At 41.9% G+C, this 17,233-nt stretch overlaps 1 protein-coding gene and 1 long non-coding RNA gene across 8 annotated transcripts in view; one reads left to right on the forward strand and one right to left on the reverse strand.

Annotated features, from left to right (window-relative positions):
- Positions 1 to 15,218, reverse strand: part of LOC127490327 (uncharacterized) — a 292,752-nt gene extending 277,534 nt beyond the window's left edge. The window contains exons 1-2 of the long non-coding RNA XR_007918252.2: positions 14,956 to 15,218; positions 9,592 to 9,702 (exon numbers count right to left, since the gene is read on the reverse strand). This is a non-coding gene — a long non-coding RNA (uncharacterized lncRNA). The remainder of the gene's footprint in view (positions 1 to 9,591; positions 9,703 to 14,955) is intronic.
- Positions 1 to 17,233, forward strand: part of FSHR (follicle stimulating hormone receptor) — a 162,808-nt gene that overhangs the window by 125,385 nt on the left and 20,190 nt on the right. For all 7 annotated transcript variants that reach the window (XM_051842928.2, XM_051842926.2, XM_051842927.2 and 4 more), the window contains 4 exons: positions 9,861 to 9,932; positions 11,034 to 11,111; positions 14,642 to 14,710; positions 14,823 to 14,897. In XM_051842928.2, coding sequence (XP_051698888.1) covers positions 9,861 to 9,932; positions 11,034 to 11,111; positions 14,642 to 14,710; positions 14,823 to 14,897 — 294 coding nt within the window. The remainder of the gene's footprint in view (positions 1 to 9,860; positions 9,933 to 11,033; positions 11,112 to 14,641; positions 14,711 to 14,822; positions 14,898 to 17,233) is intronic.

The following is a 17,233-nucleotide window of genomic DNA, read 5'->3' on the forward strand; positions in this document are numbered from 1 at the left end:
GTCAAGAGAAAATGCAATTTAAAATGTTTTTTGTAAAAGATTTTAAAAGACTCAAATAGGTGGGCCGGCACTGTGGTGTGGTGGGCTAAGCCTCTGCCTGCAGTGCTGGAATCCTATATGGTCACAGTTTGTGTTCCAAGGTGTTCCTCTTCCAATCCAGCTCTCTGCTATGGCCTGGGAAAGCAGTAGAAGATGGCCTAAGTGCTTGGGCCTCTGCACCCCCATGGAAGACCAGGAGGAAGTTCCTGGCTCCTGGCTTCAGGTCAGCTCAGCTCTGCCTGTTGTAGCCATTTGGGGAGCGAATCAGCAGAGGAAGGCCTTTCTCTCTCTCTCTCTCTCTCTCCCTCCCTCCCTCCCTCTCAAATAAATTTTAAAAATTAAGAAAAAAAAGACTCAAATTGCTGCCTGCAATGCAGACATCCCATATGAGCACTGGTTCATGTTCTGGCTGCTCCACTTCCAATGCAGCTTCCTGCTAATGCACTTGGGAAAGCAGTGGAAGTTGACTCAAGTATTTGGCCCCCTGCATCTACATAGAAGACCCAGATGAAGCTCCTGGTCCTGGCTTCAGTTTGGCTCAGCTCCAGCCATTGCAGCCATCTGGGGAGTGAACCTGCAGATGGAAGATCTCTCTCTATGTCTTTGTCTCTCTCTTTCTGAAACTCTACCTTTCAAATGAATAAATATTTTTTAAAAAAAGAGAGACAGAGACTCAAATAGCTTAAATGCAAACAATTTTTTGTGAAAGGAGTTCCACTTCAAACACTTCACCTAGACTACCATGAAATACACTTTTGCACAAATGGTACACTGAACACGCAACTAGCAGCAAATCTTCCTGAAATCAAATTTGCCTGCAGCAACACAGCAGCCTATTCAAGCTGTGAACTCTGTGATACTATACCTAGCCAAGTCTTTATTTAATGATCAGAAAACACATGTTAATATCTTTCATCATGCTGTATATAGATATGTAAATTCCCATTTAGCAAGGATCTGTAGCTAATAGAAATCTCTGCATGTGCCTGCCTCAATCTTCAATGTAACAAGAGCTGGTCTGCTCTTGTTACATCGTTCAGTCTCAGAACTGAACATTCCATGCCCTGGTGGGTTTGGGGTGCAGTAGAGAAAAAGCATTATTGTATTCTCCATTATCAGCGGTGATGAAGAGGAATGTCTTGTCCTTTTTTCTGACCTTCTCAGCCCAATAGGCTAAGTACTCATTCACTTCCATAGAAGGTCTTTGGTTTGAGCTGACCGCTACTAGAAAACCCTGAGGTGATGGACCAATGAGAACACGAGCTACCTCTGCTCGGGAAACCCCCAAGTCTTCTTAATGCCCTTGTCAGCACCTGAAAGTGGCTTCTAACGTTCACCCAAGAAGCTCACCGATCTCTCCCTGTGTTGAAAGGTTCTCGAGACACTCCCTCTTCTCACCCTTTCAGTTCTGCCTTACTCTCCTTCCCACCCTCCCGTACCACTCCTGTGATGCCACTGTAGACCCTTGCTAAATGCAGAGAGAGTGGAGCACACTGACCTTCACCAACACTTCGGGGTTTTGTCTTTTTTTTCCCACAAGTCGTCTTTCCTGGCTACTCCAGCCCATGTTGCTCTCACCTTCTCTGAACTTTTTAAAAATTGTATTGAAGCTATACAAGTTTCATATATATCATATATACAGATTTAGGAACATAGTGGCACTTCTACCCTTACCCTCCCTCCCACTCAGGCTCCAACCCTTTGCATTCCCACTCAAATGATTAGCTGATTAGCTGGTTTTCCAAGACACACAATCAATTGCACACACTTGAGCATCATACAGTCTTCTGAGTGCTTCATCTCTGTTACCCCTGAAAGCTTCCTGAAGCCACGGCAAATATCCCTGGCTTCCTCCCATTGATGGGACTTAGGTTTTACTGGAATAATGGTATACAATCTGGTGCAACACAGGCAAACATAGACCCTAGTAATTTAAGAAGAAGCAGGAACACATCAACACCACTGAAAATTAATGAAAGCATCAATGCTGTCTAGGACAAGGGTCCTTGAAGCTTCAGGGTCACCTACTTATGAAACAGAAGTGTATTATTCTGTGACAAGTAGGTAGAAATGGTTCCTAGAAATTGCAGGGACCTCACTAAGTTCATCCTGACAACCAAGTACTCACTTAAATTTTTTAACCTAAAGATTAGGGAGTCAGACATGAAAATTGTTAATGCCAGCTCTGAATATAAAACTGGCTATTAACGGAGGAGAGCTCTGAGCCAGTGGCCTTTCTTTTAGAGACCCATTGGCAGGACAAAAATTTGCTGACATTCTGCTCTCAGGCCTTTAACTATTTTTGAAGATAAACTGTGGTTGAGTGAATCAAAATAATTTTGCAGCAGTCACTTGACCAAAGCAAACCCATTGAGACATAGAGCTCCTAGCTGATTACCCACTTCCAGCCTCCATCTGACATGAATTTATTGATCAGAGGGGAAAAATGAATTGAAAACTAAGTGTTCATCCGAAGTCCATTTCCTGTGTTATCTTGGGGTTATAGAGACTCTCAGCCATAGAGTTATCACCAATAATCCATCTCACTAGATGGTCACTAGATCTTTTTAAGTGCCTTCGAGTCAGCACTACTGGAATAATTTCAGTCATTTTTGCAGTGTGTTTTCTGTTCTATAAAAACTCAGATTTCAGTGTGCATCTACAGATATATATATATATATATATATATATATATACATACACAGAGAGAGAGAGAGAGAGAGAGAGAGACAGAGACATATATTCCATAAGCATAGTGGTTATGAAAACACGTGTCATTCTCATTAAACAATCATGAAATCTTCATTCCTTCAATTATATAAACTTTCATTCATTCACTCAGAGAGACAGGCAAGTTGCTTCCAATTGAATGTCAAATCAGTTAGGGATGATAAAATAGGCAGTAAATAATTCTTTGTGTGCTCATCTCCAAACAGCACATAGCAATTGACCTGGCATAAAGAACTTAGTAAATATCAAGTGCATTCTATGTGCCAACCACTATGCCAACAGTGGGTCTTTAGGAAAAACATAAATCCTGCCCCAATGCCATTTGCATTATGGAGGAAGATATAGACATTGGATCAATAAACATGATACATGTTTCAGAATTTGGGTGAGTACTAAAGAGGATATGATTATACCTGGAATAAATCAGATGCCCCAATTTCAATTGGCAGTCAAGAAGCACCTCTGTGATGAAATGGCACATGTATCTAAACTCTGAAGAACTGGGAGTTTTCCAGGTGAAACGTGGTTAGTGAGCCTTTCCGATAAAGTACATGCAAATACCTGAGTCAGGGAAGACCTTAGGTGTATCTGAGGAACTGGGAGGAAGCCAGGGGCTAAATTATACTGGAGGAATAGCTTGTGTATTTGGCCATTTTTATTGTTATGACACTGAAATACTTGAGATAGGCTATTTTAGTTTTTAAAAAGAGAAAGATTTATTTTGGCTCAAGGCTCTCTAGGAGCGAGGTCCAGGGGCCTCATCTGGTGATGACCTTCCTGCTGGGAGAGTCCCAAGGCAGTGCAGAGAGACATGGCAAGAGACAATGATCACGTGTGTGTCTCCGTATGTTCCTGAATCTTCTGCGTCTCTTCTTAGAAAGCCACCAGGATTCAACCGTGGAGCGCCACTCTGATGACCTTCTCTAATGCTAATTAATTCCCAGGAGCTCCACCACTCAAAACTACACGTAGATGGAGTTCCCGCACTGTATGACTTTGAGGGTGAAATTCCTGCTTGAGCTTGGGTTAACAAACCACAAAACATGTGACGAAGTTACCAGAGCAGGCAGTAAGGAGTATAAATTGTACAGAGTGTTACAGGAAAATGTGAAAGCCTTAGCAGCAGAGGAGTGAGGCCATCTGAGTTACATTTTTTTTAAAGGCTGCTCTGTGTGCTATATGGGAAATGGATTGCAAAAAGAACAAATATGTAGGGCTGGCGATGCAGCGTAGCAGGTAAAGCCACCACATGCAATACTGGCATCCCATATGGGTACCAGTTCAAGTTCTGGATGCTGCAATTTCCTATCCAGCTCCCTGCTAATGTTCCTGGGAAAGCAGTGGGAGATGGCTCAAGTGCTTCAGCCCCTGAACTCACAGGGGAGACCTGGAAGAAGCTCCTGGCTCCCAGCTTTGGTCTGGCCTAACCCTGGTTGTTGCGGCCATTTGGGAAAAGAACCAGTAGATAAAAGATATTTCTCTCTCTCTCTCTCTCAAGCTCTGCCTTTCAAATAAAAAAATTAATAAAATAAGAACAAATGTGTAAAAAGAAGGAGACTATTACAGAAATCTGGAGGAAGAATCACAGTGGCTTTAGAATGGTGCCAGGGTAGTTGGACAAAAATCACAGGGAATCAAGATATATTTTGGAAATGGCATCTAAGAGGACACTGAGAAGGACTGAATATTGGAGAGTGAGAAAGAAGCAATCAAGATGAACAGTTACATTTCTGACAAGTAACTGATAGATGACAATACTTTTTATGGAGAATTGCAGAAGAGTAGTTTGGTGGAACTGATGGTGGGGGAGGGATTGAGTTAGCTACGTCAATGAGGCATTCAAGAAGATATGAAAAGTAAGTTTATTTTTATTTAAGAAGCAGAGAGAGAAGGAGAGAGATGCCATCCCAATGCCCAAAATGACAGGAGCTATACCAGGCTGAGGGTGGGAGCTGGAACACAATCCAGGCCTCTTACCTGGGAACCAACTACTTGCACCACCACCTGCTGCCTCTCAGAGCCTGCATTAACAAGAAAATAGAGTAAGGAGCCAGAGCCAGGAATCAAACCCAGGTTCTCTGACACAGCACAAGGGTGAGGTTTTTAACTGGCAGGCCAGATGACCACCACTGAAGTAAGTTTTATTTAGCAATAGACTAGAGATAGGGATACAAGTATGACTCTGGAGCTACCACACTGATACTCCTTAAAGCCATGGGAAATGAGATCTACCTTGGAAGATGAAAAAAGAGAAAAAAGGCAGAATGCCCAGAGTACAAATGAACAAAGACAAATCAACAAAGAACACTAAAAAGGAAGTAACTGGGAAGGAGAAATAAGACTACAATACAACAGAAGCCAATAAAAGAGAGAATGGCACAAAGTACTAAATGACCCAGAAAGGTCTAACAAAATGAGAATTTAAGTGCCATAAAATTTGGTGGTTGGTCAGTTGGTGGAATTTTGGCATGACAACAGTAGTTGTGATAAAGAGATGCACAATAAAAACAAGCTTGAATAGGATGAAAATGAAAGAGATATCAGAAAATGAAGAAAGCACATGCAGACAATTCTTTCTAGAAACATTGGATAATAAGGAATATCAATAAGGAACAAGGACAATAAAACAGAAAATAAGGACTGAGACAGAAAGGTAGTAAATGGAGATGGCAACCATTGATAACTCTATGTAAAATGTGAAATTCAGTGCAATCTGGCATATGTCTTAGGCTAGGTTCTCCAAAACAATGTCTGAATAAGGATTCACGTGGAAGTAGTATATTTTTGCATCCAGACCCAAAGAAAGAGTTTGGATGACCAGGAGGAGGGAGACAAGGAAAGAAGGAATGCCAACTCAAGAATGATCTACCAAGTGGAACATCACCAGGGGATTGGAGTTCAGTGGTGCTAGAGCCCTTTTAGGCATATGTAAAATATACTCAGAATTAATCACCCAAGATAGGGGAGAGAGAAGTCCACTGGTAGTCAGGAGTCTCTAGCACTTCTAGCTTTGCACATCCCTCAGAATGGTTGAGCAGGTACCTGTAAGTGCATCCACATGGAGGTGGCAGAGAAGTCCCAGACAAAAAAAAAAAAAAAAAAACCAGCCTACTAGCTGAGGCATGTAAGCTTGTATGCAGGTATGCAGGTGGTTGGCATGGAAACACCTAGAGTAAAAGTTGGATGTAGAGTATGAGAAGCTGGCAAAGAACTGTTTAATACAGCTCCCTTGATATTCACCATCAACCCCTCTCTGTTCTGGAGAGAGAAATGGCTAGTTGGCATGAGGTTCTCCTGACTCCTGGTCTCCAGACCTTCCTGAACTCATTTAAGATTCATTTCTACCAAGTAGCAGTCATATCTGATGAGTAAAATAGCTACAGAGGGGTTTTAATGCATTCTGGGTGACAGAAGCAATAAATGTCTTAGAAACATCAAGCAATTAACCCCATATTTGACAAGCACATACTGCATTCCAAACCTATACACAATAGTATAGAATTGTCAGAATATTAAATATGATTCCTGCTTTGATGGCTCAAACTGGGTGATCACAAGAGAGATCTAAAACCAGCGGAGGGCTGGATATAACTAAATAACAAGTGTAGAATGGGACTGTGTTAGCCTAGTGGGTATTTAGAGTCACAGCAATGTTCCTGTGGAGAATGAGTAGAATCTCAGGGGTTGTGGAGAGCCACTAAGAACGTCATTTGTTTTGATAGAAGCATCAAACTCTAAATGTTAACTGAAGCTATCTCTGGATACTAGTGACTCCAGCTGCTTTTCACTTTTTCTGTGTCTTCATATTTTTCATAAATCTCACAATAAATATGTATGACTTTTATATTCAAAGAAAATGCTATTTTAAATAACCAAAGGGTGCAGAGCAATTAGAATTTTCGTAGATTACTGGTGGAAATGAAAACGGTACAGCTACTTTGGAAAATGGTGCAGTGGGTTCTCAGCGTTACGCACATGTTTACCATTCAGCACAGCAATCCCACTCCCAGGTATTTACCCAAGAGAAATAAAAACCAATGTTTTCACAAACACAGAAGCAAACTGCACACAAATGTAGAAAATGTTTAAAATCAGGCATCCTTTTTCATGGCACACATTTTGGTGAGCCACTTTTTAAAGACCCCCTGTATGCATGGATTTCAATTTTTTGAACCAAAATAAATTTCGCTTTAATTCCATTTCCCATGACCTTTTTGAAGTAAACTTGTGTACACACACACACACACACACACACACACACTTTCTGTGAAAATGAAAACAACCTGTATGGCCTTCAATTGGCAACTGGATAAACAAGCTATGGTACATTCATACATGGAATATTACTTAGCAATAAAAAATGAACTGATACACACAACAATGTGGAAGGACATTGAGTGGATTATACTAAGCAAAAAAAAGCCACATTCAAAACCTATCTACTAAATGATTTCACTGATACAGCATTGTGAAAAGGCAAAATTTTAGGAACAGAAAACTGATCAACAGTTGCTAGGTATAGGTGGTAGGACAGGACAACAACAAAGGAAAAGCAAAGGGGAATTTGTACAGCGATGGTGGTGTTCTGTACCTGTATCATGCTAGTGTTTACACACTAGTATACCAGCATTTGTCTTCATTCATAGACCTCTATGCCAAAAAGAGTTAATTTTTCTGAATGTGAATTTTCAAAATTGAAATAAAACAATAAATTTTCTCAAAAATTGTACATTAATAACCTCTTTCCCAAATAAAAAGCAAAAGAGACCATCTCTAGGACTGTTAAAGTAATTAAAAGAAGGGTTGACCGAGATGGGTTCTTTGTTGATGATAGGAAGCAAGAAGGGACAAAACATCTGGAAACCATTCCCTACCACCCATAGTTAGGATTCATAGACTCTGAATATAGAAACAGATAACAAGACACTACAGTCTACTTAAGAGTCATAAACCACAAGACACGTGCTCCTTTGCTGTGAGGGGGATATTAATGAGGGTTCTTTAGGTTATCAGCCACCAAGACCAACTCCAGCTTAGGCTGGTCATACACAGAAGAAGGAAACGGGACTGCAGAGCTATTGGGAGGGGTCTGAAGAACAGGAGTGAGGGAGGTGGTGGAGAGCAGTGTGCCAGACAATCCCCACGCACCACCCGGAGGCCTTCACCTCTGCCCAGCAGACAGTTCCACCCAAGTTCATCTAGTTTAACGCAGCTGGAACTGAATGGCACCTAGCCTGACCCTCAATGCCTCCTCATCCCTGCTCTGGTGTTTTGGTTTTTTTTTTGTTGTTGTTGTTTTTTTTTTTTTTTTTTTTTTTTTTGACAGGCAGAGTGGATAGTGAGAGACAGAGAGACAGAGAGAAAGGTCTTCCTTTGCCTTTGGTTCACTCTCCAATGGCTGCCACGGCTGGCACGCTGCAGCTAGTGCACCACGCTGATCCGAAGGCAGGAGCCAGGTGCTTCTCCTGGTCTCCCATGGGGTGCAGGGCCCAAGGACTTGGGTCATCCTCCACTGCCTTCCCTGGCCACAGCAGAGAGCTGGCCTGGAAGAGGGGCAACCGGGACAGAATCCGGCACCCCGACCGGGACTAGAAACCGGTGTACCGGCGCCACTAGGTGGAGGATTGGCCTATTGAGCCGCGGTGCCGGCCTCTGGTGTTTCTTCTACGTCACTATAAAGACATCTATAAGGAACATACTGGGTACTCAAAAATGGCCAAACCAGAAAAGGGGCATTAACCCCCTAGGGTCAAATTTAATCAGTAGGAAATAAGAGTCTATGAATAAAGCCTTCGCTTCACTACTCTCTGTTCGTACAAACAGTTCTGAGATATATTCCCAAATCTCCTAAATCAAGTCCTTGGGATTAAGGAGACAATTGGCCAACTCAATCATCTGTCCTGGTGCTGGTTAGTTTTCCTCCTTCCCAGTTCCACACCCTTCATCCTGAATGCTCTTTAGTCACATTGTCAATTATTTATCCATGCCAACCTTCATCTCAGGCTCTGCTTCTTGGAGAAGGCAGTTCAGGACAGTAAGGCCTTGGGGAAGGCTCACCCTAGGTCTGGAAGTTTCACCTTGCAGGAGTTTACGGACTGTCTCGAGGTGATGGCAGAGGAAGTTTCAGCTCTCACCAGCCTCCTCCTAATCACTTCCCAGGCATGAGGTGGACTGGTTCAGTTTAGGTCTCCTGCATGCCCTGGGTTCTAAGGCCATGGAATCCCATGTGCTAACTTCAGAGATCTTTGGATTAATCAAAAGGCAGCTATCCAACAAGTATGAAGACATTGGAAATAGACAATTTAGAAAAATTCTGCTATCTTCTTCGAAGTTGCTTTTGAATATTAATGATCTTTTAAAAAATGTGCACTGTAGCACACTGGTGCCCTTATGTCTCAAGTGTTCTTTGCTCTCTAAGTGTGGGGAGCAACTCGGACTAGACTAAGTTACTGGAATTAAGACTTATTCTATGCATCTGCTCTCCCACAATATGGCGCTGGGAGAGGAGGCAACAGCTTCTACCCAGCTGCCTCTCACCAACTTGACAAGCTGCAGGAGCTGCTCCTGATTGGAGGAGAGCAGCGTACTCGGCGTGTGGGTAGCAGAGTTGGGATTGGTGGAAGAGGACTATAAAGGAGGAGAGAGACAACATGCACCAGGAACATCTAAGGGGAACATCTGAGGGAACACCTGTGCAGCCCCCGAGAGAGCCGGCCGGCGGTGTGCCGCTCCCCCGCGGAAGTGGGGAAGGTGGCAGGGGGAACCGCCCTTCCACGGAGGTGGAAGGGACGGTAGCCAGCCCGGGAAGAACCAGCAGCAAACCTGGGGAGGGCCGAGCAGACAAAAGAACAGCGCAGGGTCCTGTGTCGTTCCTCCACGAAGACGGGGAGCAACATCTAAGGACTCAACAGCTGATGAGACCTCAGTTAGAACCTAAAGAATAAAACATAAATATAATATAATGTTGAGCTTTTTTCATGGGTTTTTCTGGTCATTCAAAACTGATAGAATATGAACTTTCCAAAGTCAACCTAACAATTGTTTAAATAGCCAGCTTTATTTTTCATCACTCTCATTTTGTCTCTCTCTAGGTTAATATCCAACACAGGTATCAGGCACTTGCCAACTGTTCACAAGATTCAGTCTCTGCAGAAGGTTTTACTGTAAGTTTTTCCATGAGAAGTTACTAACTCTATCCACCAAACGTGCTGCTCTGGGTGATCAGAGATTGGAAGGCAAGCAGCAAGGCCCTTGGTATTACCCTATCTAGGTCAGCCTATAGTAGTTTGGATGAAAACAACAAGCTCCTGGACAAGAGCATTGGCAACAGAGCTAACCTGCAATAAAATCAGGAAATCATTCCTTTTTTTTTTTTTTCATTTACTCTCCCCTTGCAACTCCCCTGTTTTCCAACATCCTCTCCTGTTCCTTCCAGAAGTCCCTTGCTACCCTAGGCATAAAGAAATTATCTGACAAGTTCTTCTTAAAGGGTTAGTGACATAATAAGTTTGCCTTTTCCCAAGGGATCTGTACTTTGAAAGAAGAAGAGAACAGGAAAAATAGAATGGCAGCTTTCTTTCCAATTATAAAAATATGGATAGACTTGAAAGGAAAATGGTGGGAAGGAATATAAGGATATAAGGAGTAAAGGTGGGGAAAGAAATAGAATCTCCCAGAAGTTCTCTAATGTTCCAAGGCATTTACTCATTGCCCTGGTATGTTAAACCAGAGGGACTTCGATGGGGGAATGAGGAATATAAAAGGTGAGGGGAAAATTGAGTCTTTCTCACTCCTTTCATTCAGGAAGAGTAAAACTGATGATAAAATTGTTCTGTAATCCAAGGAGAACAGAGTAAGATATTTAACTGTAAGAAGGGGATTGAGTTCGAAGAAAGAAGGCCTGAGTAAAGTGAATATGGAAGTCTGGTATAAAGAAAAAGTCAACTTAAGTGACTGCCATGTTGAACAGAGACCAACTTTGTAGGCAAGGCTATTAAGTGATGCTAGAATCTCAACAGAGTGAAATTAGCTAAGGAAACCTTCAGAGAGAGAAGACATATTTGTCTGCAATTTCAAAGGAACTGACATACAATAAATTGGTGGCCATTTATTTCCCAAACATTGAATTAATCATCCTCCGGACAATAATTGTATTAAAAGATTACCTCAGCTAAGAAGGGACATAGTGCCAAGAAAACCAAATGTGGGAATATGGCATCAGCAGGATTCACGTAAACAGCTAATTTGTCTGCACTTTCTTCTAGAGACATTCAAGACAACATCAACATCCAGACAGTTGAAAGGAATTCCTTTGTGGGGCTGAGTTTTGAAAGTGTGATTTTGTAAGTAAGGGGGGAGGGGATTCCAACAGAGTAACATCTGATTTTTCACTGAATGATCTTCTCATAATGGACACTCCATTTTGTTTGAATAACTTAAGCATTTCGCCATTTAAATCATTCTCTCGTTCTGTGTTTTTTTCTCATCTTTACATTGCAGAATCACAACATGGAGTCATATTAATAATTTATTATTCCATGGTGCAAATCAAGTATTTAAAATTGCTCTTTGAATGATGGTCTCCCATGTTGCAGCATCTGTTCCAAAGGACAGAATAACTCAGGCATCAATAAAGCTAGTTATTTCCTGGCAAGGCTTTAGTCGTCCAAAGCACACAAGAAAGAGGAAGCTGCCTCGGGCAGACATGGTCATTTCCCATGGCCATGCCACATAGCTCCTGGTCAGGTCCAGGCAGAGAAGAGGAGGAGCACGTCTCATTTTCTTGGAACCTTTTTGAATGAGCTTGAGTTACTCCCTCTGACTTTTGGGAAAGTTTTGAAATGTTCTGGCTCATTAATGAATGACTTTCTAACCTTTTGTGCAAGCAGCCAGGATGGCAAGTCACTCACTCTCCAGGATGACCAAGAGATCGGCACGATGGGCTGCCCAAGCGTTCATGAGATCCATGAAAGGTCTCATAATGACAACTGGGGGAGGAATTGAAATTCCATCTATAAGAAGAGCATTTTCTTTTTCTCTCTTACAAATTTTTGAGGGTTTTTTTTTTTTTTTTGGTATGACAGGTGCCATCCTTTCTCATTGTTTTATTTTTTAAAATACATTTCATTGCATATTTTTAGCTGAAAGCCATGAAAGAAACATGTAGCTCTTGTCTGTTCTTTCCTAACTCTTGTTCATGGACACTGAGCGATTTCCTGGAATTTAGAAACATACTTTTAAAGACGATAGTTTTCTTTTAACAGTCAACATTTCTCAGACACGTCTCTAAAAGATAAATTCCCATTTGTGAGGACAACATCTATTTTTCTTTCCTTGACTGTCCCTTAATCTGCAGATAATGGAATCAGAAGACTTCTGCTCAATGCAGCTTGTCTCCAGCTATTCATAGTCTGTCTGGTTTATCTTAGGCAGAAGCATTTTTTCCAGGTAGGGATATCCAAGTGCATGCAGGAAAAAAAGCATGGCAAAATGGCACTGACGATGAAATGCTTTGTATCCAGTAGCACTTTTCCAAATTCTAATGCTCTGTTCTACAAATAAATATTTTTTTAAACAACAGCCCAACAATGAAGGAGTATCATATACGTGGTTAGTAACTCGGGCAATTGATCCTATGGAAGCCCCTGAGCTCTTCCCATACCCCATGATGCCCCACCTCACCATGACCAGAACAGTCTAATTCAAATGCAATAAAATGAGGTTGCATGTGTGACAGCTCCCAGCACAGTCTAGTCCCTAGAGAGGGGATCTTCTATCTCCCTTTCTACTCCTCAATAAGATTTTATGGGCCAGGTCTCCCAGGACCTTCACACTTTAGGATGAGGAGCTCTGCTAAGTGAGCACACAAGGGGACAAGAAGACTAAGATCTTTTCCTTGAGTTGAGTTCTGTCCAGGTTGTCACCATCTTCCTCCTCATCTGCTTTTATAACAATCACTCCCTCTCTTAAGAGGCTAGTATTGCATTTAAAGGTCATTTGTGAGACACAGCAGTTCAGCCACCGTGGGGGATGCCCACACTCATATATGTTGTTGGATTCAAGTCCCAGATACTCCACTTCTGATCCAGCTTCCTGTGAATGCACAGCCTGGGAAGCAGCAGGTGCAGGTACTTGGGTCCCTGCTGTCCACATGGGAGGCCTGGATTGAGTTCCAGACCACTGACTTTGACCTGGCCCAGCCTTGTTTCAGGCAACGGGGAGTGAACCAGAAGATAAAAGATGATCTCTCTCTCTCTTTCTTTCTCTCTCTCTTTCTCTGCCTTTCAAATAAATAAGGCTAAATAAAAAATAATAATTATAAAAGAAAGAATTAAGGCCAGCTGCTCTTTCTCGGTATTTTGAGGATCCTATAACATAATGGAAAACTGAGGGCAGGAGTTCTGGACATACTTTGCTTTCTGTGTGATGACTCATTATTGATCATTCAATTTAATCAGTAAAAACAGTACCTATCTAAGGCATCCATATCTCTTTGATTTTGTCTCTTGACCCACAAAACCAAGAATTTTTTATCTAGCACTTTGCAGAAAAAGTTTGATAGGCCCCACGTTTGGTTCAAAACCCTCAGGATCACTCCCTACAGGTTAGGGGCAGCATTTCTCCTCCCTTAAGGTCAGGCTGATAAGTAAGGCAGGAGCCTGGATGGCCCTAGGAAAGATTTCTGCATGGGTAGGCAGGGCACAGGCAGCATGGGGATCCATAGCTACCTCTTTGCCATCAAAACTCACCTGTTCGTTGCTAAAGTTTTCAAAGATGTACCTTTCTCCTCTCCAGATTCATTTAACTAACTGGTTTTCAGGAGGAAGAAAAAGATGTATGTTGCTCTTCTGTGATTTTAAGCGATTTCCAGGTACCCATAGCAGCACACAGAATAGAGCCCTGAACACACAGGAGCTTCTCTGAGCCAGCTCTTTGAACAGTGTTATTTGTAAACCCACTGAACCTGACCGAGAAGAGAACCTGATAGCAAAACAAGAGTAGGTAGGCATGGGCTCTTTGGCTCCCTCTTCCCGACCTTGGATGTCTGCTTTTTGTTTTCAGATCCACACAGTAGCAAAGCAAGGCAGAACTGGCAGCCCAGGGTGTCCTTGGGCTCCCCTGTCCAGACAAGCCTGCTCACTGACCTTTTTAGCAATATCAGGATGACTGCTTTAAACCCAGCCGCAACTCCTCCAGAGTCTCCTTCCATAACTGCTCACGCCAGGACACCCCACCCCAGCCCACAGTCACTGTAATTGATTTCTCTTCCATTCTACCTTAACCCAGAGCCACCTCCACAAACCTCCAATAACCAGGTTCTTACAGGTCACAGGAGATGTTCAGGTTGTCTGACAACTTAATTAGATCACTTTTTGATGACAGCCAGGCCTGCTGCAATGGGTGAGCATGGGTCAGAGGCTTTAGGTCTCAGAGAAAGGTGACACAAAATGTTCTTTTTCTGTCTTAGAAACACCTGTTCAATAATTGCATGATCGCTGCCCTTCAGGACAGGAAAACTCTCCATCTGGGCCCCTCCCCCCATACCCACAGCCCATAGTATATAGTATATATGTGAAGATCCTATGGTTACAGAATCCAGGCTACAGCGCCTCAGTGTGCCTTTACAAAATTAAATTTCATTTATTATTTTGATTAGGTAAGACATGCACATAATGCAAACTTTGGAAGTTAGAAAAGATTATACCATGATGAATCAGTCTCCCTTCCATGTCTGTCCCCAGATTTTAAGGGTAGAATTTTGTTTACGCCTCTTACCTGTGCTATCTGGCCTTGCCCCAGAGCTCCCAATTATAAGGCTGTTGTACTGTTTGCATCTGACATTATTGGTATCTGAATGGGCCTTTTATTTCAGATGGCTGAATAAGAATGGGATTCAAGAAATACACAACTGTGCATTCAATGGAACCCAACTAGATGAACTGTAAGTATCCCTGACTATTTTGGCCAGGCCATTGAGAGGGAAATGGCTCTTACAACAGCGCTGTTTACATGGCTTTATGTTTCTCTTATTCTTTCCTCAACTCCATCCCCAGGAACCTAAGTGATAATAATAATTTGGAAGAATTGCCGAATGATGTTTTCCAGGGAGCCTCTGGACCTGCCATTCTGTGAGTCACTTCCCCCTTTCCATGATCTCAGTTGTGTGAGTTAGAAGGCAACTCTTACCAGCTCAGAGACGCTTCCGAGATAGGGTTGGCAATCAAGGTCAGTTTTTATGCATGAAACCTGCAAATATTTAAAGGAAGAAATTGAGCTTATCCACAGTATAACTTTCAATAAAATAGCAGCAATAATAATCACATTTAATGAGACCTTATTGAGAGTCAGTGTTCTAAAAAGTAAAGATGCATTTTCTCACTTAATCTCTATAATAACCCTCCGTGGTAGGAGCTATTATGACATTTTAGAGAGGGAAAAACCCCTGCAGAGGTTAACTAACTCATTCAAAGCCACATAAATTTTACAGCAGGGATTTAAGGCCAGACTAGTCTGACTCATGGTATAGACTCATAACCATTCTGCTATGTATCTCCTCCATGGAAGAGACAACAAAATTCTTCTTCCCATCACTCAGCACCCAGGAGTTTCCTTCAGCCCAGTGAGACTCAACTATGGATCCTCTTTCCAGATCCACTGGGATGCATTCAGTGCCTCAGGGCCCTTCATCATTCCTCTCCTCCTGCTGTCACTTCCTCACCCCTCTCGTTCCTTCCAAAAAGTAAGTTTTCTCCTTTTTTCTTCTAATCCACGATGCCCATGCCATCAAGGGTTACTCTAAACCCCAACCCCTCTTCAAGTCCCTCCAACAACCTCAGCCATAGCTTACTCTTCCTCACGTGATCCCCACAACCCTGATGGCTTCTGGGATCACAATTACCAAAAGGCTTTTTTTTAAAATGTCTTATCCTGAGCTCTAAGCAAGACCTATCAAGTTTACTGAGAATGTACTTCAGGAAGAAAGGATCCCAGAAGGAAGTAATGTGATCCAGAAAGAAAGGTGGGAAAAGAAATAAATGTAAGAATAGTTCATCTAAAGTGTTACTGGATGATATTTATGTAGATTGGCTAAGATCAATAGAAGCATTAGGGAGTCAAAAGTTTGTACCTCTTATCTAATAGTGAGCAGAGGTTACCGTGTATAGTTATCTACCTATCTACACTCTATCAGCATCACTTTTGCTTTCATCTGATAACATTTATCTCCTTCATATGGTAACCCATGTATCTCTAACACATTCAACCCAAATGGTAGAGCAGGAACTCCATAAATATTAATTATTTATGACAAAGAATGTGTTATGACTCACACCTGAGATTCTGCCACCTTTGCAGAAAGAAATGGAAGCTTTGAAGTGTATTTATCATCCTGGATATGTTCGAAGATTATTCCAAAATGCCTAGCTTTAAATAGGAATCACATGCAAAAAACTGTAGCATCGGCATCATTGAAACAGAGGTACCAGGGTAGACTTCCTTGGTCTAAAACCAGTTCCTTTAGTCTCTAAACCTCGATTTCCTCACCTGAAAAATGCAGAAAGCAATAATACCTATTTATTAGCATTGCATGAAGCCTAAAGATTCACTTATATAATACATAGATTTTATTTTTATTTATTTTCATGCATTTCATAAATACAACAGTAGGAACATAGTAACTCTTCCCACTGTACCTGTCCTCCCACCCACACTTCCACACCTCTTCCTCTTCCCTCTCCTGTTCCAGTCCTGTATTTCACTAAGATCTATTTTCACTTAACTTTATATACAGAGGATTAACTTTATTCTAGGTAAGAAGTTCAATACTTAGTATGAGAAATAAAAAGAAAAAGAAAAAGAAAGAAGAAAAATAACAACAAAAAACTGTTCCTCAACAGTCCAGACAAGGGTTGTTCAAAGTTATTGCATCTTGAAGGTGATTTTGTTTTTTCCCTTCTTCTTTTCCCTTCCTTCCTCCCCCTTCTTTCCTTTTAGAAACTTAATTATCTTTAAATTAGAACCCAAGAATGATACATCTTTTGCAAGCTCTTAGACATAACTATAACTTCTGAGACATGAGAATATCCTCCACTTAATACACTAAAAGAAAATTATTCTTGAGAACAAGTTTTAATACTAAGTTTCATGATACAACTCTTTGATGACAAACGTCCTGCATAGGAAGTTAGTGCACAGAGACTCTTGTTGTTTAACAAAAAACACTCTTATGTTTGACATCAGTGATCACCCAAGGCTCTTGATATGAGCTGCCTTGGCTATGGAAGCCTTTTGGATCCACTACCTCAACAAGGCCGTCAGCAAACTGGAAGTTCTCTCCTCCCCTCAGAGAAAAGTACTTCTTTGGTGGCCACTTCCTTCCACTGGGGTCTCACCCACCGAGATCCTTCATGTAGAATATTTTTTGTCACAGGGTCTTGGCTTTTCATGTCTGAAATGCTCCCCTGGG

This window comes from Oryctolagus cuniculus, chromosome 2 (genome assembly GCF_964237555.1).
Source record: "Oryctolagus cuniculus chromosome 2, mOryCun1.1, whole genome shotgun sequence".
NCBI classification, from domain to species: domain Eukaryota; kingdom Metazoa; phylum Chordata; class Mammalia; order Lagomorpha; family Leporidae; genus Oryctolagus; species Oryctolagus cuniculus.